Source organism: Seriola aureovittata, chromosome 13, assembly GCF_021018895.1.
Source record: "Seriola aureovittata isolate HTS-2021-v1 ecotype China chromosome 13, ASM2101889v1, whole genome shotgun sequence".
Classification (NCBI taxonomy): Eukaryota; Metazoa; Chordata; class Actinopteri; order Carangiformes; family Carangidae; genus Seriola; species Seriola aureovittata.
Genome location: NC_079376.1, coordinates 15,541,609 through 15,563,653, shown reverse-complemented (window position 1 = coordinate 15,563,653; position 22,045 = coordinate 15,541,609). Strand labels below are relative to the sequence as shown.

The window sequence follows — 22,045 nt, the reverse complement described above, 5'->3', positions numbered from 1 at the left end:
TATTAAGAAGTAGCATTCCCAAACTTTTTCCCCAAACAGAGAAGTTTTTATGCCAAATATGGGAACTAATTTTAATAGAAAACTTCAAGAACATTTGTGTATCTGTATTAAGAAAATAGAAGTGCTAGAGACTGGAGTGTTACATTCTCTCCAGTTCTTTACCTCAAGTTGAGGCAATAACAATGTCCTGATATACATTATGTTGAGTACACCCATGGGCTCCTCTCCAGGTACATAACAATTTTCAGACACAAGTTTAAGAACTACTTGCCCTGTAAGGTCAGCTCCAAAAGCCATCTCCAAGTCCAACATTCAGCGCTGGAAGGGTCTGTAATCATTTTGATCCACACTGCCAAACACAATCCGAATATGATGCACAAAAAGTGAGATAAGAATCCCGTCCATCATTTTTTTTTTTAATTCCATTAAACAAGGGACCTGCAGTGCAGAGAATCTCAAACATTCATCAACATGGGCTTGCCATTAAAAAAAAAAAAAAAAGGAAAGGAAAAACATACCCCAGCTTCAAAGTCATAGGCAAATATTTCACAATATCTACATTGCTAAAAGTCACACTCGGACAAACTAACCCAGAGACCATCCAAACATAAAACAGTAGTAGGTGCTCATGAAAAGACAAGAACATAAAACTACAGGACAGACCTCCTTCATATTTGTTTATAATGGTCATGTCATCTAATGGAACTAACACATGTAATGCTTCAACTACCTTTACTTCATATATATATGATATCAGCCATTGGTATTGGTGCTTAATGAAACATTTTCATAAGCATTTTCACTGTTCTCCTCAGCAACATCAAGTCAACATTGCACAACCCAAACACACACAAATCCACAAACCCTCTGACAAAACCTCTTAACACTGTTAAAGGCCAGCTAAAGCTCAAGCAAATACTAATCAAATCCCACTGTATTGGCTCTGTTGAGTCAACGCAATTAAGTCTTTGCCGTTCAACAAGTTAAATCTCTTAGTGGCCGAGTCAAACTTTTACTGCCGGCTGTGAGAATGATGTGAGGAATGGAGCTGCATTCAGAGTGCTCTGTGTAGAAACATGAACACATTCAAATCAAAATGCTATTGAGAGGAATTATCAGAAACATTTTCTTTTTGCCTCTTAGTCTAAACAAGGAATTTCCTAAATGCTCTACAAACAGTCTGACTGGCAGCACACACTATTACAAAATGGCTAATGAACATGTAAACTCTGGGACAGCTAAACAATTATGAACAGGAAAAAAAACCTAAGAAAACAATTCTGTTGGCTCAGAATATAGACGATGCTTACACCATTAAAAATAAATAGTTTTACAATAACATAATGAAAAACAAACAGGGAATATTCCAAAAAGATATAATGCTTTTGTGTACTGAGGATATGGGATAATATGGCTAAAGGTTGTACAGTCACAGGTTGGAAGGAGGCAACTATGAACGAACTGTGTGTGTATGCTTTGCCCTACATGCGCATTAACACATATACACCTGTGTCAGAGGATGCATAGGTGGCATAGGAGATTCTGAGGTAAACCCATAAAAGGCTGTGAAGGAGAAAGTTAAAAAACACACAGCATATATAACAAAATGTTTGTTATATATGGACTCTCCCCAACATCCAACCAACACTCACATCCACAATGAATTCTGTGGGGGGGGGGGGGGGGGGTAGAAATATAGTAGAAATGTCACAATAACTTTTACCTATTATTGTCAACTATGTTTCTCTCACCTACGCACCTCTCTGGATACAATCAGAGGCAAAGGGCATGAATAAGGCAGGTTATAAAACATAACAAAAACATTTACCGCTTCAGATAAACAGTTTCAACAGTATGGGTCAACACAAATATTTTTTCAAGACACAATAAGTTAAAAACATGTATAAACAATAGAAATGACTTGGCTTCTTTTTAAAACCCATTCATCTCTACCAGAAAAAAAAAAAAAAGCTTATAGAAATTATATAAACTTTCAACCCATCAAAACGTGCAACAATAAAGAAATCCCCTCTCATTGAACATCAAATCAAAAAGTAACAAGATGAAAAGGTATGTATACACACTAGTATGTACAAGTATTGAAATAAAAGAGTGATATTAGATATTTACATACAAACATCAGTCCCTGATCGATTAAGGCCAAAGTGCTGTAGATGCATGTCACCCACATCACATGTAGGCTGCTGTTGCACTTAAGTGTTCCTCAGTTTGCAAATTGCAAAAGAAGCGATTATACAGTAATACTCAAGGCCTTTGCTCTAGCATCCTGTGTCTTTCAAACATATAAAACTTAGCAAACTTTTAGCTTTAAGAAATAAAATTAGCCCAAACCTCACCTTTTCCAGCAGTCCGTAGTCTCCATTTTTTTTCTCTTTTTTTTTTAAAATTTTTTTTTTTTACAAAAACGAGATATTTTATTATATATACAGTAGTACTATAGTTAATATGATCAAGTCCTGATTCCAATTCAGCCTTCTCAACTTCCTGTAATGCCCTCTCATCCTGAGAGAGTATTTATAGGGAGTCTGGGCCCAACTGTTAAATGCAGATGAATGCAAGGAACTGGTGCGCTGAAGAGGCCGGTGCTGGTCTCCTCTTGTGCAAGTGGAACCACATTGTCAGTGATGGAGCAGTTAGAGCATGCCGAAGCCTTCACTGCCCTCACTGATGGCCAGCTTCAGCATCTTGTGCAGCTCCTCGTAGGAGTCGTAGGTAGGGAGGCACAGCTGGTTAAAACTGCACAGAGTAGAGGAACACGAAGAGTCAGCTGATGTATAAATTCTGATTAAGTATCAATGTAACTTTTACATATAATGCTACGTGTGATCAAACGTAATATTCTATATTTTTCTTATTGCTAACAAATAAAATGAAAAGACCTAAACCAACAATCACTTTATTGTAAGTATTTCCTAGCATAATGTAGCATATTCATCTGTGCCACAGAGCTCCATTGTTGTACAAAAACTATTAAACAAACATGAGTGACCCACACCGTTGCACTGGGTGACAAATTCCTTCATTACGTACACGCACGCACGCACGCACGCACGCACGCACGCACGCACGCACGCACGCACGCACGCACGCACGCACGCAGCTAGCTGCTGCTAAAGTCAAAAAGTGAGATGTGAGACAGACTAACACACTGTTGGTTTTGGCCATTTCATGGGATATGGAGCCAGTAAGAAACATGTAGAACAACACCAGCCTTGTCTTTCAAATATATCTGCCTGTGTTTTACTACTCACCATGTGTGTGCAGTGGGCAAGGTGCTGTGTGTGGGGGCGGCAATGATCTGGAAGGAGGGGCAAAGAGTGTTGAATCCCCCAGGTGGAAGCTGAGAGGAGCCTGTGGTGAACTGCAGCAGACGCGCCAGCTCCTCCTGGGTGAAGCTGGACACCACGGCCCAGAACCACTTCATCACCTGTAGCAACAGAAAATCAACATGCTCAGACATTTTCATCACTGTTCTGCTGTTAGGAGAAAAGGAAGACAGAGATTTTCCATGACATACTTTCTCTCTGAAGTGCCATGATCCTCCGACAATCACGGCGTGAGCCTTGAAGTCCTGCACATTTATATCACCGGTGCCACACATCAACAGCTGAAGAGATTAGAAGGAAAAAATTATAATTACCCAGTCATGTTGTAAAAGAGCAAAAGGATTTTATTATAAACATCACACATACCTCCAACTCATTCTCATCAAATATGGCTAGCAGGTTTTCTGGAACCAGTTCGTTCAAACCTGCAATTGATCAGGAAATTACACTAATTACACGCACATTACCGGAGACGTCAAATTAGAGGAATTGGCAAAAAAATTGCAGCCTGCAGCTGTGCTAGTTCCCTTACCTTTCAGGAAGTGTTCCACCTCATCTCTCACCTGGCTGGCCAGTCTGTACTGTGCCAGCAGGTTGAGATAATGCATCTTGTTTTCATTGGTGACAGCGATCTGAGCTCCCCCTGATATCAGCTCCACCACCTGCAAGAGAACATGAGTCAGATATATGTCTGAAATAAATAAAAAACAGTAAAACAACAAATGACAAAACAAGATTAAAATTCAGTCATTGTGCGGCTCTCAAAAACGGTCAGTAAAGGTAAGATGGTAGAGATGGGATTAGAATATATACTGTAGTTCAGACACTTTCTTGAATGTGTGTTTGGCTGTCACACACTTGTCAGCCTCATTATAAATATTTAATCAATTTAAAAAAGGTAAAAAGTGTGTATCTAATTAAAAGGAGGGGGTTGGACTCAGCTTGTGAGGTTGTGTCAGGATGGAGAGTTACACAGCCAGTTCTTATGTGGAATTTTATAACTGAACAACAAAAACAAAGTTTGAAAAGGTTTAAAAACTTAACGTAAACTCACCACTCCCTCTCTTTAAGAAAAAAAAAACCAAACTGCCTGCCAAACAAGCAATATGGTTTCTTTTGTTTGGTTTATTGCTCCTATCTCCTGTGAAATTACATCAGGGATAAAAGAGGAGGTTCCCTTCCAAAAGTGTTGCCTCACCTTCTCCAGCTGTCCTGACTTGCTGTATTTCTCCTCGGCAAACACCAGGTCCATTTCACTCACGTCATTGTTTAGGATGAAGCAGACTTTAGTTTTGTAGAACTCCTGGTCGTCAGTCTCAAAGTACTGCGTGTGGAAAATAACCCCCCCCAAAAAAAACGCAGGAAAATGACGTTTTCAAATAAACATGACATTTCATGTTGTCGGTGGAAGGATAAAAAAACAAAACGATTGGGTCTCGTTTAATTCTCAGCTTTGAAATCTTAGCAAGTTGGATAAACAGCAAAACACACTGGCTAGTTCTCCATGAAATAAATAATGCCAGGAAACAAATCAGGTTTCCTGGCTTTGCGAGGAATTTTAAAGTGATGAGACAGACCAGCTGACACCAGAAGTTAAACAATGAAAACATGACCTTCCAACGTCCAGGGAATGAGTCTTCTCTGTGGGAATGTATTTTGTTCCATACCTTGTAGTTCATCCTTAGGCCAATGATCTGTGCCAAGAAGGAACGTGTAAAGCGAGCTCGGACCAGCTGTTTGTAGGCCCCACCCAGGGCAGACTCATACAGGCACTTCCCTACCACACGGCCCGCAAACTCGTACATCTTCAGACGCAGGTGGGGCGGCCTGTCAGCATTTGGGTGCACCTGCAAAATAGATGTTAATTCTTTTATTTCGCATGTAATGTATGTAGTTTAAGAGGAGAATATATAAGTTGTTTTAAAGGTGGTTTAACAAAAAAACCAAAAACTTACAAGACCCTGGTTGTTGTCGCTGAAGCGTGTGAACAGCTGGTGGGAAGTGTCAAAGAGGGTCTTGCAAATCAGCTCAAACCACTCCCTGCGAGGCCCGCCCCAGTCCAAAGCTGCCGAAAAAATGTGAAAAGTTTTAGCAGTGTGGTCACCTTAATGAATTGCTGTGTCTGTGACTTTCATCAGGATGTAATCTTAAGAGCTTATTGGTTTGAAATCGTTGCTGCAACAGCAAAAATGTGTAAAATTCTCAATACACAAGCTGATGTTTTGTTTACCTTCCTCATCCTGAAACACGACCTCAAAGTTCTTACTCCAGTCTGACACTGAGAAGTTCCTTGTAGCCTTCAGGGACTGAGCAGCAACAAGAAGGAAAAATAAATGAGAGTTTAATTTATCACTGGGGTCACAAGAGTGTTAAGATTACATGACTATTTTCATTGTGCACATTTTATGAAACAGCTTCGTAATACAGTAAAGAAGCACTCACTGAATCGAGAATGGCGTGTCGAGTGATTTTTAGGCAGGTCTTGGTGCGAGGTCTCTTGGAGTGGATGTGTCTGAGTTCACGCTGAAAGAAGTTCACCTTGTCTTGGAACGTTTCAGAGCCACCTGTTGATAATACCATCATGTTACTGCTACACAGTGACGTACACTGTCTCCACAAAAGATGGTATTTGTGAAGTGCGGCTCGAGGCAAAATGAATCACACTGAAACAAACCAATGTTCTTGTGCAGGAAGCGAATGAAGGTGGCAGCCATGATGTTCCTGTCTTTGCAGCTGAGCTCCACAGGAGGCTGTATCCCATCATCCACCACTAGAGTTAGATACTTGTGAATCGGATCAGGGCCATAATAGGTAAACTAAGAAGAAAGCAGAGGAATTACAGTGAGCCTGTACAAACCAAATAAGAGAGGCCGGTTCTCCAGAGTTTTCTGACATCTGCTCTGCTTACCTTTGTTCCTGGGCATACTCGAAAGGTGAAAAGGCGCCACGGAATTATTTTCAGGTAGAACTCCTTCACGGATAGTTGCTGTTGGACATAAAGTCTCTCATTTACTTATATAGACAAAACCAAGAGTTGAAGAAAAATCATACCAATCAAATGCAACCATTAAAATCTGACCACTTACCTTTGGCGATATGTAACAGTAGACCTTTTTTGGTTTCTTGACTTTCTCAGGTTGTCCCTCCACAGGAGAGTCATGCTCATCCTCCTCTTCTCCCATAGAGGGCCTCCGCTGGGGAGCCAGCAAAGAGGAGGCTGGTAACTGCCATGACGAACTGCTGTAGTTCCCACTGCTGTACAGGTATGCCTCAAAGTAGATACTTATGCCTGGAGTGGACACATTCTTCTCCACACAGGCCTTCTCATTCTCTGTAATATGCAATGCGAGTATGAGTATTAGGCTTTGAAAACCCAGGATGACTTTATTCTATAGTAGTGTATTTTTCCTCAGCATGAGGAAAGTCTGCTCACCACTGAGAACAATTATGTCAAATTCCCCATTGCTGAGCGGCTGGTCCTTGTAGGAGATGCGGGCCCTGAAACAGCCTGTTTTCCTCAGGGTCAGTCTCAGCAGAACCTGGCACTGCTGCTTATTGAGTGAAACTGACTTACTGTAGTACTCCTCCAGACTGTCATCATCCACTGTGCCCAGCTGGAAGAACAGGAAAACTAAAATGAATCCCAGCTCAGAATGTTGAGAATTACTTGTAAGAACCTGTTCTGCTGTAAAGCTAGTGACTGTGCAATTGGGAACAGAAGGTTGAAAACAAAGGCTGGCTTTCATTTTTACAGTCATAATCAAGAAATAAATCTTCAAATTATAGTTTAATGGATAATAGAAAAGGGGTTTGTTCCCATACAGAGTGCACATGGACGCTGTAGTTGGCTTCATCTGTGAGAGATGTGGAGTTGCTGGTGGGGTTTCCATACTCATCCCTGGGTTCAATCTGCAAAGTGTGCTGCTGGCCATTTATTAGCACCAGGGTGGAGAAATGGTAGGCTATCTTGGTTTTAGATGGGACAACTGTACCTGAAGTGAACAAAAGAACAGAAAAATATGCAATCAGGAATACAAACTTGTCATATCATTAAATTACACAAAGCAAAATACAGGTTGGCTCTTAAACCTATAGCGTAGTCATACCTGGCTGGAATATCTTATAATAAGGGCTGTAGGCTACATTGAGGCCGCCCAGCTTGACAGCAACCTCATAGCGTCCAGCCTTGCGCACTGTGAAGGCTACTTTGACTACATTGGACTCTGGTTCTTGCAGAACCTCCTGTGTAACAGGGATGTCCAGAGCCAATTCGATGTGGGTGATGTTGACCCTCAGTCCCACAGGTCGATGGGCCGGGAAAGGTTGGCCATTCTTATAGAACAGCTGAGCAGACAGACATAAAGGGAGTTAGATTTAGATTCAGAAGACACACAAGTCAATTTTACATTTCTGAACATAATGTTGCAAACAAAATATTCTTGACACTGCTGCATGAATCAGACACTTGTAAGAAAGTCAGTGAGACTAAAAACAAGATGTGCAGAACACCTTTAGCTTCGACACATTAGGAATTAATTATCACCTGGACTCTGAAGCTCATAGTCTGCCCAACTTCCTGCGGTTCCTTCCAGTCCCATGACACCTTGCAGGAGCGTGGGTCCAGGTAGTTGCCCCGGACATAGTCGTAGATGCTGCGGTCACCGCGTCGACCTGGATCCTCATTCTGCAGGAAGCTGACAACCCTCGCTGCAAGCTCACAGAGGAACTTGATGGTAAAGACGAACGCTATGATGGAAACAGTAATTCCACCTGCCACAAGAAGGGAATAAATGCAAGAGACAATTTGTTAAAAGTTAGAATGCGTTTGGAATAAATGCAAGCTATTTTTATATGGTTTTGAAATGAGTGGATGCACTACTTATTTGAGAAAGTATTTAACAAAAGCAACGATTAACATTTGACAAAGTCCTCAGGCTATAAAAAAATAAAAGACATTTGTAAAACCTGTGGTACCAGGTCACAGCTGAAGTATGTGCTTGAGGGAAGAAAGAGAGTGAGCCACGTAGCAGAAATTCCAGGACAGGCCATATCAGCCCAACCCGAACAGCGAACATTGGACTCACCAATCACGTAAAACATGAGGTCCCTTATCAAGAAGCACAGTGCCACAGTACAGCCAAATATGAGCGCTCCCGCTGAAAAGACAAATGGATATTGTACCGATGAATTATTAAAATGAAAACAATAGACACTTCCTGCTCTGGGCAAGCAGGTTAAATTTTGATGATTGCACTTCTCTTCTCTTTTTAAGACATTGTGTCATGGTTATACAAACACTGGACCACTATAGTTTACATGGGTTTTCTGCCAAATGAAGCAACATTAAATGTCAAGAAATGGCGTGATTTAAGTGGCCAGTTTTGAGTGGAAGGTAATACCACACCCACACCCAACAATACCAGTATATGGTATAATAACAATGGTCATGGCTCTGCATAAGGAATGCTATAATGTAACAACGTTCAGAGAGAAAAGGACAGAAAAACAAATAGATGTTGAACTGTACAATTTGTTGAACTGTACAAACAGATGAAGCAACATTGAATTTCTCCTTTAGGCTTTTGAGTTACATTCAAATGATCTACGACATCTGCAGTAATAACATTTGTGAAAACATTTGGCAACAGTACCGCCCATCTTATGTTTATGTCTTATATCTAAATGCCTCTCTATACTCTTCAGCTGTAGCAAGCAACCCCAAACTAAAACCAGTCTGAAGCAGAAAATGATTGGAGATCGGAGTCTCACCAATTGACCACTTCTCATTCAGACGCCTCTCAGCAAGGCTGTGCACCAGCCGGATCTCGTAGTCCTGGTCTCGACTCCCCCTAGAAGTCTGGAGGATCTTGATGCCTGTGGACAACTTAATGTAGTCTTCGTAGTAGTAGCCCCAGGCAGCTAAAGACAGCTGCAGTTGACTGTCAAAAAGGGACAGATCATCCAGATTCATGCAACCCAAGGTCTTCAGTCTGCAGTGGAAAACAAAAGTGAAAATAGATTAAGTAGATAATTGACAGGAATGGTAGCACCGCCTACAGTAGTACAGCCTTTAGAACACAACCCTGGCCTCACCACAAAGTGTTACCCAAAGTCTATTGATCAAGACTGCTGACTTAACTGCAAACAACAGGCTATCCCACACACTAAACAAACACTATTTTTTTGTGAAACTCTGCACGAGAGTAACCTTGATCTTTTCAGCTAAACTCTTTAGTGAGATGGTGCGGCATGTTGCATCTGCTCTTACTAAAAGACTAAAGCAACAAGGCTTCATTACAAAAAAGGTCAACAGGAGAAAATGCTTAGTGGAGAAATGGTTGTAACCATTAAAACCAAAACTTAATCTCCTATTGTAAATCTACTAGTGCAACATTGTGTCTTTGTTTAAACTAGGGATGTGCTTGTGCTATAACCGTTCATAGTTTGGTCATCATGGCCAAAATGATGTAAGCAAACAATATAACTCTATAATATAAAATCTGAAATAATAGAAAAATACACACTAAAAATAGATATTTTAAAACATGAATTAACTAGTGCTTTGCTGTGTCAGGTTTACATGTGTAATGGGGCTGATTATCTACCGTGTGTTTGAGGTCAATTATTATGATAATGATGGTAATCCAAACAAAACCATCATTCTCTTTTCATTTCTAACTATATATATATATATATATATATATTTCTAACTTAACTATATAATTGCATCTTTCCAACATCCAACTCTTACTAACACTACTTTTCTGAGAAGCAATGAGAGGCTTATGTGGGTCTGCAGCTTAATCTTCCCCATTTACAGTTTATTTTTAGCAAGCAAATTAATGCAAAGATCATCTTCGGTTACTACACAGTTAGTGAACTGAAACTCAGCAATAAATATGTGAGTAATTTTATGTCCAGTGAATCAAAATCGGCAATGCAGACGGCGACAGTGTGGCAGTCATGACCTTCACAAATGTGACATTGTGTCCTTTTAGAAATGTCGTACAATTTTCTTTAAAAACATGATACTATGTGTTTTTGAGAAACAATACTGACCTCTACAAACATTAAAATACACTTTTCTCAAACATAGGCAGGACAAACAGACAGTGTTATGAAGTAACTACCTATCATAGCAGGTTCTGACTGCATCAATAGAGAGCATCCAACACACACACACACACACACACACACACACACACACACACACACACACACACACACACACACACACACACACACACACACACACACACAAAAACATCTGCATTGCTGCAGGGTCTCACAGTAACAGCCTCTAAAGAATACTTTTTACTGCAGTGACCCTCTGAAACACTGCAGCCTCCACTGCTCATTGTCAGCAAACTCGGCTAACCATGATTGGAGAGGCAGCCCTCAAGTGGATATAAATAAACAGAGTCTTTTTTAACCAGCATAAAACATGACCATAACCACCTAACCAATTCAAGACATTAAAAAACATGCCAGGGACAATCTACATTTATGACATGCCAACAAGTAATTGTTTTTGAAAAAGGACGGCTGCTCACGACTGTTTGCCTGATTGGTGTAAATGCTGAAGTTAAGACCTTTCATTGCTTACGTATGGTAATAGTGCTCCAGGTTCTGAGAGCAAAGCCACTCCTGGAAGGCAAAGTCTCGCAGCAGCTGGATGTGGGCTTCTGCAATTTCCCTCCAGCGCTGCTGTTCCTTCACCACCTCTTCCAGGCGACTCAGTACACTCAGACTCAGTTCCTCCAGTGTCTGTACATCTGGATGACACATGAACAGCAAATAAAAATCCCCATGCAAATACTGGCCAGAAAATCAGCATCACTAATGCCATAGCACAAGCTTAAATACTAATTAAAGTCTATTACAATGAGTATCTAAGTCTGTGCTGATTGTGCATACATGCCAGTTGCATCTCATAAGCCTGAACTTTTGTGTTTCAAAACCAAAAATTGACCAGGGTCAAAGCAATAAGCAATACATTCTCACTGCACTAAACATAGCTCAAATTAAGTTAAACATGACATTATCTCTGATATTTCTGCAGAAACTAGGATGGGTGCTGGAGAAAGTATTCTCTCCAAGAAACTGTTTAATTTTCATCCAAGATAAGCTGTCATGCAGATGTTTCCTTGTGTATATTACAGAAGCTACATCTGCTTACTTCACCCTGGATAAAACCATCAACCAAACTTCTGTGCTATATTGGTAATGTAATATGAAACAAGTGTAACCCACCGACCTTCAAATAAGTGCCTGTATTGAGAGAGGCTATGTCCTTGGAGCCATTCCTGAATCTGACTCTCTTTTCCTTTCTTCCAGCGTACCTCCCAGAAGAATATCCACGACACTGAGCAGAAGAGGAAGGTCAGGAAGAAGCGGCGGTCCATCAGACCATCTTTCAGCCTTCACTCAGACCTCTTCGTGCTCAAAGGAAAAGTGTCATGTAACAGGAAGCTAGTCAAGTTTCCTACAATAATAGAAGACAAAACTGCTTAGGTTCAAAACTGCTAGACCAAAAAAATACACAACAAAAAACTTTGGCTTTCAAGAGATGGATTCTAACGAGGGGCACTAGTCAAACATGGGAAATGATTGAGCCTAGTAGCTTCAACTGTAAACTGCTCTGCCAAAAAAGCATGAATATTTAAGTGTCACCCTGGAGAAGTGTTGGCTGATGGGAGAAAAACATTACTCCACAGCACTGAAATATGCATGAGCAACTTGGCCAAACAATAGTCACAAAACTCTCACCAGCCTCTGTTTAACTATCAAAGAAACCAGGTAAAACTAAGCGTTACTACACTCTAAATCCCATCCACCGACAAGTCCAGATGATGGTGATGGCTCTGAGGATGAGGAGCTGTCTAGACGTGCTAGCTCAGGTGTCAAAACGTTTCCAAATGTCATCCGCTGCCACTGTCATTAACAACCAGAAAGCTACATCACCTCTTCAAACAGCTTCGGTAAAGTTCACTGGACAGTGCCTTGAATGGCGTTTCAAAAATGCAATATTATCAATTCTCGCCTGTCTATTGACACCTGAAGCGCTAGGTAAAGCTAGCAGCTAATGCTAACATATTTTAGCATCGTTAGCATGACAAACGGCTACAGCAGCCTTAGTTGACTAGCGAACGATGCTAGCGGCTAGCCAAGTTAGCAAACAATGTCAACGTAATTTCAGAAAGCTCGTCTCCAACCCGTGGCGGTTATCAAGATGCACATCACAAGACCTTCACAAGAATCCGCTTACAATAGCACAGCTACACAAAGCAAAACTGTAAATGCAAAAATGTCCTAAATTTTTGCTCTTAAAAACAGCATCTACCTTCGTCCGTTAGACATTAGCTTTGCAGTCCGGAAAATGCGCAGAAAAGGTGTCGATTTTTGATTACGTCACCAGAAATTGCATCGATACACGAGGGGAAGGGGAGCAAGTTTCACTCAGTTACTGAGATCTGTTTCTCAAATTTAAAGCATGGTAAGTAATTTAAAACTGTATGACAACTACTCCACGGCTGTCTTGATAGCTGGTGTCTCTTAAAGTATGACATTTAGTGTATTAATAAGGCATTTAATTTTTTTTCCCAGGGAAGCCACTGAGCTAAGTTACCTAGCCTAGCCTAACGTTAAGTAAGCTATACCTACACATACAGCGCTACCTACGCAAACTATTCATCTAAATATATAGTTTATATCAGTACAAGGAGCTTGGTCTGAACATAATCATAAACACAATTGGAAGTTGGTTTCCAAAAGGCTGCGATCGTGAATTTGATTTAACCTCTTGGTGTCTAACTAACGAGTTCAGTGTTTGTTTCAGTAAATGTCAATATCGTATCAGTTGAACGGCTTCACTCGATCATATTATAGTCAACCTTTTTTTTCCTGTATGTTCAGCTGTGGGACAGTCGTTGATATTCAATAAAGACCCCGTGCCAGCATTGTATTGATAGGTGGACTCTCCCTCTAACCGTCCACTAACACAGTTACAATCATTTCTTCTCCTACTTTCAAACAATATAGTATAAACTGTTGTTTGTGATTTATATTCTAAACATTTTTTTTCAATGTAGGCGAAGCAGAAAACAAAGAAGTTTGCGGCAATGAAGAGAATGATTAATCTGAAAGATCATAGAATGTGAGTTTTGGTTTGTTTTAATAATTATTCTCTGTTGTCAACCCAAATCACCCCTGGTTAAACCAGCTCCTCCATCACTATGAAGTTTATTAATCCAGCAGAACATGCAATTGCTGGTGAAATGTGGAAGATGTATTCAAGCCATATAAGTTCTTGTTTGTTTTGTAGAAAAGAGAAAGACCGAGCTAAAGCAAAAGAGAAAAAGAAGAAAGACCCCTCAGAGCTTAAGGAGAGAGAAGTGTAAGTCGGTCACTCAAAAGCTTGAATTGGATGATAACTTGTGGTTGATGGCTCTTAATTTGACTTCTTTTAACTCTTTGTGCAGGACAAAGTACCCATCATGCCTGTTCTTCCAGTACAACACTCAGCTCGGTCCACCATACCACATTCTCGTCGACACCAATTTCATCAACTTCTCTATCAAGGCTAAACTGGACATTGTTCAATCTATGATGGATTGTCTGTATGCCAAATGTAAGTACTATTGTCCAGGGGGAATTAATATGAGGATGAGCATCTTTTTTTTTTTTAACAATATTAATCATATATTATAATGATTCAGCAAAAATAGTTCTAAAATGGTCATTCATTTTTTTCCTGAAATCCCATCCTATCCAGGTATCCCATATATCACAGACTGTGTGATGGCTGAGATTGAGAAGCTTGGAATGAAGTACAGAGTTGCGCTCAGGTACAAAGATGTGTGGTAGAAAATGGCACTGGGCAGATGAACCTATTGAATTCATACATAAATTATTTTTATCTTTACATTTTTTGCTTGTTTTTGTTATTGCAGGATAGCCAAAGATCCAAGGTTTGAGCGCCTGCCGTGCACACACAAGGGAACATATGCCGATGACTGTTTAGTCCAACGGGTAACACAGGTAATATACTTTTAATGTACAGTTTTAGTCATACATACATACATGTCATGGAATGTCAGTATTCACTGAATGATGAGCTCCACAATATGAGTAATAGCATGTATGTTTGTTGTGCAAAATAACAGCAGCAGAACCTACTGACACTTATCCCAGCAGTTAAACAGTCATTTAGGATGTTGTATTAGTGACGTCAGACACACCAATGATACATTGGGGTATCATTATCCTGCCCAAGGACACTTGCATAAGGACACTTTGAGTTAAACTGCCATGGAAGTGTGCCAGTGGTGCTTGCTACTAGCGACAGAACACCCATTTGAAACCAGCTGCTGGTGGCGTAGTCACATTACATATATTATGTCACACTGTGTAGTTTTGGTACTGAAGGGCAGCTATAACTCACATAAAAATATTTCTACAGCACAAGTGTTACATCCTGGCAACTGTGGACAGAGATCTTAAGAGAAGAGTCAGGAAGATCCCCGGCGTACCCATCATGTACATCTCAAACCACAGGTATACCACAAATTTATATCACCTTTTTGTTTGTGTGCTTTTTTTTTTGCGCAAAATGCAAAACTTTGTTCTGGAGTCAGTACCAGCTTCATTAAAACACACTTTTTTCCCTCTATTTTTAAATACAGGTATAATATTGAACGGATGCCTGATGACTATGGTGCTCCAAGATTTTAATATTTTTACAGCTGAGCTGCACCTGTAAATGGACTGAAGTTTCCTGTTTAATATTATTTTCCTTTTATGCATATTGAAAATGTTGTTATGCTTTGAAGTTTGATTTGGTGAGGATGGGATGGGGTGAGTTTGATAGAACTGAAAACTACTTAAAGTGTTGTTTTTCTTATAAAATATTTTGTTTCAAGAATAAATTAACTGTTGCAGTGCATGTTCTCCTCAGTCTTCAGTTTTTTTTCCAACTCTCAAAATATATTGAAGTTTTCTATATGAGCAGATACTAATTTATTATGAGATAGATAAAGAATTTGGAGTTCATATTTTACACTGTTGTTTCCCTTTATCCTGTTTGAAGTTTGACTGTAACTACAATGGAAATGTGTTTTATTGCTTGTTTTTTCCCCCCCTACAGTTTAGCCAATTGAAATGTATAATAGAAAATATGGAATAACTCAATGTAAATATAACACTAGTATAGCTTGACAGATTAATCCTTAGTTAAGTGGAATGTGACATTACCATGTTGGAATTTAAACTGATGTTAAAAACAATGTTTTTTTTACTCTTTGGCATCCCATATAAATAAACAACATTGTCTCTTTTCAATAGCTAAAGTTTTCATTTGAATGTATTTCATTCAACCTTCCGCCACAGTACGACTGAATTAGTACAGTACAGTACAAGCGCACCGCCACCCCAAAAAAATGGTGCGTTTAGGTGCTGTTAATAACGTTGAATATGGGATTTTATGATGTAGATATAAAGCGAATCTCAGTTTGACACCTCGCGAGCAGCACCTGAATGCAGCATTTGTCACGGCTGAGATCATGCGTTGCTAAGTAGAGAGCATGCGCAGTACGCGGAGGTCTGGGAGTGTCTGAGCGGCTCGTTGGACGTGAATCCAACCCGCAGTCACTGAAGCCAAGAAGAGCATCTGCATGAACAATGAACCGGTTGACTTGGAAGGAGATAATGTGGTAAAGCCGACTTGCAGTGGACGTAGAAGGACCGTCGTGTTGGGATTGTACTAGAGCAGTGATTTGCTGGATATCTGTGGTGTGAATGACCTCTAACGGTACAGGGAATTAGTCATTTCCAGTACTTTGTTGTCTGCAGAGTCAATCCTCTTATAGGCAGTGATAGCGTTACATTGGCGGGCTTGTGTTTGCTTGATGATCATTATAACAAGCTGCACTTCTAAAGGCTAAATGTCTTAATCTATACATTTATATCAATACCTGAATTTTGGATGGCCTACAGGCTGATAGATTTTTACCAAAGTGCTGAATAGTTACTGCAAAGTCACTGTTTATTCTAAATAAGAGGAGTTTTTTGTAACCCAATTATTAAATCATTGCTTCATATTCACCTGCTTCATCTTCAGAGGTGAGTTTTATATACAGCAGATCACCTTTACATTGAAGACAGCACTGCATTGACTCTGAGAGACACTAGTAGGCACAAAGCTGCTGGATGTCATGAGTTGGCCATCTGTCGTGGGAACCTACTTGCTAGCAGATTAATCAGTGAAAGGGTCCAAGGCATCAGTCAGGACATTTGTGTGCCAGGACTCTGTTGGCTTCCCGGTGGAGGAGGGATGCTGAGAGCCACCGTGGGCTCAGTGGAGGAGAGAGATGAGGAGCAGGAGGATGAAGGTGAAGAAGAGTTGAGGGATGGAGGGGTGCCTTTCTATGTGAACAGAGGAGGACTCCCGGTGGATGAGGAGACTTGGGAGAGGATGTGGCGCCATGTGGCTCGAATCCACCCCAACGGTGAAGCTTTGTGGAAGGAGATCCGGGGTGCCACTGATCTGCCCAAGGTAAAGTGTTGAATATGTGAAGTTGCAGCTGATACCCATGTGGAACAGTTTACACCCATGTGTTATGGGAAAATATTGAGTTACAGTGTTGCTATGCAGTACCACATGAGTGACAGTCATGTGCCTCTAAATACACTATAAATAATTATTTTTGCTGATAAATTTTTTCCAGTGTAATTATAGTCAGAAAATACATCACATGATTTTTTCAATTTGCCCTGCACAGTACCTTTTGCGTTTGTATGGATGTTTAAGACCTTGTAGTCATTTCTCATGAGACTGGTTAAAGAACAATTAAGATACTTCCACCATTAGTTACACTGAATAGAGAAGAGCATCGAGGTCAAACAATACTACATTCTCCAGCTGCAGTGAATATTGGGATTGTACAATGGCAATGCAGTTGTTTGGCTCCTCTGTCCCACAGATTCCAGTACCGAGTGTGCCTACATACCAACCTACCACCACTATCCCACAGCGCTTGGAAGCCATACAGAAATACATCAGGGAATTGCAGTATCCTTTTGCTGGTTACAACCAAAACAATGATTATTGAGTGCATTTAAATGTTTTTTTCTTAATTTGTCATTTATTGTTAGACAGATACGTTTTACACACTGATCTTACTCAAATGGATATAAGAGTGAAATAAGAAGTGTAATACTTACAGACAACCATTTATTAATCCCACTGACCCACTGTTTTAGCACACTTTGATAGATATGGACCATACATGAGAAAGTAGGTCACTGTAGTATTATATTCTATATTAAGCAAAAGCTTGATTTCCAGTCAGAGCAGACTTTTCATCCATAATTAACCAACAACCTATGAATTACACAAAGCTGTTAAAGAGGTCGTTTCTTCCCCTCACTGAAAGCAGCCTCATGATGCTCTGTTATAGTATGATCTTAACTGAGGCCCACAGGTACAATCACACAGGAACACAGTTTTTTGAAATCAAGAAGAGTCGTCCTCTTACTGCGTAAGCCAACTTTCTTTTTAACCCAAGGCTGATGATCATCAGTGTTAGACTCACAGAGCTTCGTGGCAGTACTCACGGGATTTCAGCAGCACTGTTTGTTGATTTCTTATGGTTTAGCCTGTGTTGCTGATGGCTGACGCATGTAGATCAGCTGTATCTCTGGTTTATCCCAGGGCTTTGTGAGTCAAAGCTGATGTCAATCAGCAGTGGCCTGGAACACACTTGTCCTGACCTCACTTTATTAGATTAAGTAGCACAGATTTCATTTCCGTGGCTCATGGAAAATGTTTTTGTTTGACTGCATGAAATCAATAACAGTGCATTCCTGTCATTTGTACTGCAAGTCATCAGTGTACTAGTGTCTTATACCACAGAATTACATGTTCTTGTTCAATATTTCTGCACAGGCTGATGGACATCGCTAAGGAGATGACACGGGAGGCTCTGCCAATCAAATGTCTGGAGGCGGTGATCTTGGGGATGTATCTTTACAGCAACAGATGATGTTGCATGACAATTTAGATGCTATGTCTTCAAATTGTGTTATGGTGTGTTTCATTAGAATGACTGCTGAGGCTGACAGCTTTCCAAATATTGCTCAACAAAGTGTCTAGATGTCTTTGGATTCTCCACATGTTATGGAAGCAGTAGGCTAACAACACTTGAAAACAAGGAGCCAAGTCTGCATTGATTGGACAGGATTTTTTTTGCCATTTTGTGACATTCAACCATCCATTTCCTTGACCCCACCTTCATACAGTTACCTCACCAACAACATGCCGGGTGTGGAGCGCTTCCCCCTCAGCTTTAAGTCTCAGTTCTCAGGGAACCATTTCCACCACATTGTGCTGGGAGTTCACAGCGGGGGACGTTTCGGCGCTCTGGGCATGAGCCGGAGGGAGGACCTCATGTTCAAGCCCCTGGAGTTCCGCACACTGATGGACTTGGTGCAGGAATATGACGGAGCCTACAGGGGCTACTGGCACACCCTCCACAAGGTCAAGATCGGCCAATACGTGTCCCATGACCCTCACAGCGTGGAGCAGATAGAGTGGAAACACTCCATACTGGATGTAGACAAGCTGACCAAGGAGGAGCTGCGGAAGGAGCTGGAGAGACACACTCGAGACATGAGGCTGAAGGTACTGTGCAGTAATGAAAAGAGTTTTCGTGGTGAATGGCAGTGCAGAAGCAGATAGCAAATGTGGGAACACATTAAGCAGATGTTTTTGCATGTTTAGCTTTTGCTTTATGCTTCTTTCTGAACTCTCACTTTCCAGCGGACACTAGTGCAGTTTGATGGAGCCCTTGCAGGACTAAAAGCAATGATGAGAAATATAATTTGTCCTCAGCAGATGGACTGCCCTTCCTCCTTATCAGGTTTCCTTTGACATGCTGTGTCCACGCACGGTGACACTGAGTGTCAACCTGCTGTTTGAGGAGCGGTTTCTCTCAAGCAATGCTCCCTCTCATCACCTCTAATGCTAACATAATGAAGGCTGCCTTGATGCTGAGCTCTGTGTATAATAAAACTAATGTGATGGCTTGACTCTGCTCTGCCGTGCCTCATGCATGGCTGGCTCAATCCATCAATAGCTGATCTTTTACACTGAGTGCTCTGCACAATCACATTAAAGACTGACACTCAGTACCATGAGGACATAAGCATAGTGTAACTCACCCATGTGATGTTTTAAAGTGATTGAAGTTTTGTGTGAACTGTTTTTTCAGATAGGAAAGCCTGTACCTCCCTCTCCAACCAAAGACAGGAGAAACAGCATGGGTTCCCCCCTCAGAGGACCAGGCAGCCCCATACGCAGGATCAGCCGTGTTGAGAGACGGTATGACTAATCATGTGCTCTGGATAATTTAGATCTTCACTAAAAATACAGGCACCATAACCATTGATGTGTAATCTTTATAGTCACTGGAAAAGATTTGGACCACAGATGTCTCATGAGCTAAAGGAGTGTTTTCTGAATTAGTCACAGTTTCCTTCTTATGTGAATAAAACTCTTTGTCCTGTTTCTGATTTGTGTTTTTGTTGTTGCAGTCCCTCAGGGGAGAAGAAGGTCTTGGAGCAAAAATCGTCTGCAGACATGAACGGATACCAGATTCGAGTCTGAGGAAGAAGTTTAGTTTGCTTGTGAAATTTGAAGGTACCACACACTGGTTTCATGGGGCCACTGACTTACTCTAAGGCTTAATTCTTTGTACACATTGGCCTATTCACAGGATGTAGTTTCGAATAGGTCACCAGCAACTTTTCCTCCCAAAAAAAACAAATGCCTCATTCAGCGTCCCTATGTCAGTGTTGATAGAGGCTTTTTCAAGAGTAGTTACTGTGCTCAGTAATTGGTGCTGGCAACGCTCCCAAATTATAAGAAAGGGTCAAACGTGCAGTCATTTGTGAACATTTTTAAACAACTGCAGAGTTTTGAGGACTGTACACAATGTTAAATATGAGGGTTCCCTGAAGCTAGGCAAGACTACCACTCAGTGTAAATGTGCTACTGGACATATCATAGGTTTTTTGTGGTGTTGCTATGTTCAACAAAAGCTCTTAAGGCTTGTGTGCAATCTGTATCGTTGTACTGTACATGTAAGTGTGCAAATACATTTAATGTAATTTTAAATCCACTTAGGCTCTGCTGGGCAGCAAATGCTTGTGTAGTGACTTAGTTTGTAAACCACTACCCTCGTGCCTTGTATGACAACTCAAAGAGAAGAAAAACACTTTTATATCCAATCCATTATTGTCATTGCCTCACTAAACACAAAGCAGCGTCACCTCTGCTCTTCTAAATTACCTTGAAATAAGCTGACTGAGTTAAAACCCAGAGGCTAGCATATTTAGCATGCTATCTACCTTACAGAGATGTTGACTGAATATGGGATTGAATACATTATATGCCTAAGTGTATCTAAGTGTAAGAAGGCATCTGTTGAGTGAAAATATGGGTCAGTGTGTTACTGAATATAAAATCTTTCAGTGAATCAAGACATTTGTCAAGGTGACTCACGACAACGCAGCTGACTTTATCTGCATTTAATGTAGATGTAAATTACTAAGAAGTCATATGTACTGTATAACTGCTTTATATATACAATTTCTAACTTTTATTTGTAGCAACTTTATCCAATATTTCACTTGCCTTAAGTGGTATCCAAGCAACTGACTTCCATTTAAGTGTAAAGTGTAAAGAAGTTTGTTTACAGCACTTTTATCTGCATTTTGTAATTTTTTTTAATTGTCATTTTATACTTCCCTCAGTGTTGGTGATCACCAGTAGACCACTTAATATTTACCACACACTGTTCTGAATATGTTGCCACAGCCAACATTTTTATCTGTACAGTAGGTGTTGTCCATTTTCATTTCAATATTCTATTACACAATTGTTTTGTACCAAATGACTTTTCATTTACAGGACCACAATAAAATTGTCACCAGGATTTTGGCAACACAACTTGTGATTGTTTTTTTCTTTAAATTAGTTATGTTTTTAATTACCTTGCCCTTTTTTAAACAGCCTACGTCCCAATAAATCCACAAATGAAGGCAGGGACTGGGCGCCAGTTTTCTGTCAACCTTTGGCACCAAGGCACATGATGACGAGAGCCAACTGAAGAGTTCTCCAAACACTACCCCTGTTAGGTTTACACAAAGGAAACTCAACGCAAACAAGTCTAAAAAAGGGAGGCATAGGCTTCAGTGAATTTAAACACTCAGTCAGAATAAGTGGGACACTTTCAACATGATTTAGATCTCAGAATATTGTTCAAGCTAGTTTCAAATAGAAAACCTACGCTGACAAAAGTAAGATAGTTATTGTGAAACATTATTATTCCATCCTTCACATTGTCTTGGTGTTGCTCAATGTTTGCTGAATATCTAAAAATATTTATGGTAGGATGCTGGCAGCATGTGCTTTGCTCTCATGATCAGGGATCCTGCTGTTTAATGGATCCCCAAGTCGACCCTGCCTGCAGCACAGCAATCAGCTAATAAGGTTTAATGGCTGCTGCTGCATTCAGTGAAAACCAGTCAGCGAGGAACCACTTTGATGCATAGGCCAGAAACGTAGCTCTGAGATGGCTATGTCTGCATGTAAGGTAAAACACTCTCATGTTACAATGTACTACTGTAAAAGCACATGA

At 40.5% G+C, this 22,045-nt stretch overlaps 3 protein-coding genes across 3 annotated transcripts; 2 read left to right on the top strand and 1 right to left on the bottom strand.

The window, feature by feature from the left end:
• Nucleotides 1-395: 395 nt before the first annotated feature.
• arel1 (apoptosis resistant E3 ubiquitin protein ligase 1) lies at nt 396-12,825 on the bottom strand. Its single transcript, XM_056393430.1, has 22 exons — nt 12,691-12,825; nt 11,605-11,832; nt 10,954-11,122; nt 9,117-9,337; nt 8,432-8,503; nt 7,891-8,117; nt 7,454-7,691; nt 7,170-7,339; nt 6,781-6,961; nt 6,434-6,678; nt 6,256-6,333; nt 6,022-6,163; nt 5,790-5,911; nt 5,578-5,653; nt 5,303-5,412; nt 5,015-5,194; nt 4,546-4,671; nt 3,880-4,009; nt 3,714-3,772; nt 3,539-3,628; nt 3,273-3,448; nt 396-2,757 (listed from the first exon to the last, which is right to left on the bottom strand). The coding sequence occupies exons 2-22, from the start codon at nt 11,750-11,752 to the stop codon at nt 2,655-2,657; spliced, it is 3,063 nt and encodes a 1,020-aa protein (XP_056249405.1). The 5' UTR covers nt 11,753-11,832; nt 12,691-12,825; the 3' UTR covers nt 396-2,654.
• fcf1 (FCF1 rRNA-processing protein) lies at nt 12,758-15,688 on the top strand. Its single transcript, XM_056393431.1, has 8 exons — nt 12,758-12,843; nt 13,439-13,503; nt 13,672-13,743; nt 13,829-13,977; nt 14,122-14,194; nt 14,300-14,387; nt 14,809-14,903; nt 15,032-15,688. Exons 1-8 carry the CDS (start codon nt 12,841-12,843, stop codon nt 15,078-15,080), a joined length of 594 nt encoding a protein of 197 aa, XP_056249406.1. The 5' UTR covers nt 12,758-12,840; the 3' UTR covers nt 15,081-15,688.
• Nucleotides 15,689-15,945: 257 nt separating this feature from the next.
• On the top strand, nt 15,946-21,373 carry vash1 (vasohibin 1). Its single transcript, XM_056392600.1, has 7 exons — nt 15,946-16,899; nt 17,327-17,415; nt 17,828-17,884; nt 18,292-18,366; nt 18,645-19,026; nt 19,616-19,725; nt 19,938-21,373. The coding sequence occupies exons 1-7, from the start codon at nt 16,678-16,680 to the stop codon at nt 20,008-20,010; spliced, it is 1,008 nt and encodes a 335-aa protein (XP_056248575.1). The 5' UTR covers nt 15,946-16,677; the 3' UTR covers nt 20,011-21,373.
• Nucleotides 21,374-22,045: the final 672 nt, after the last annotated feature.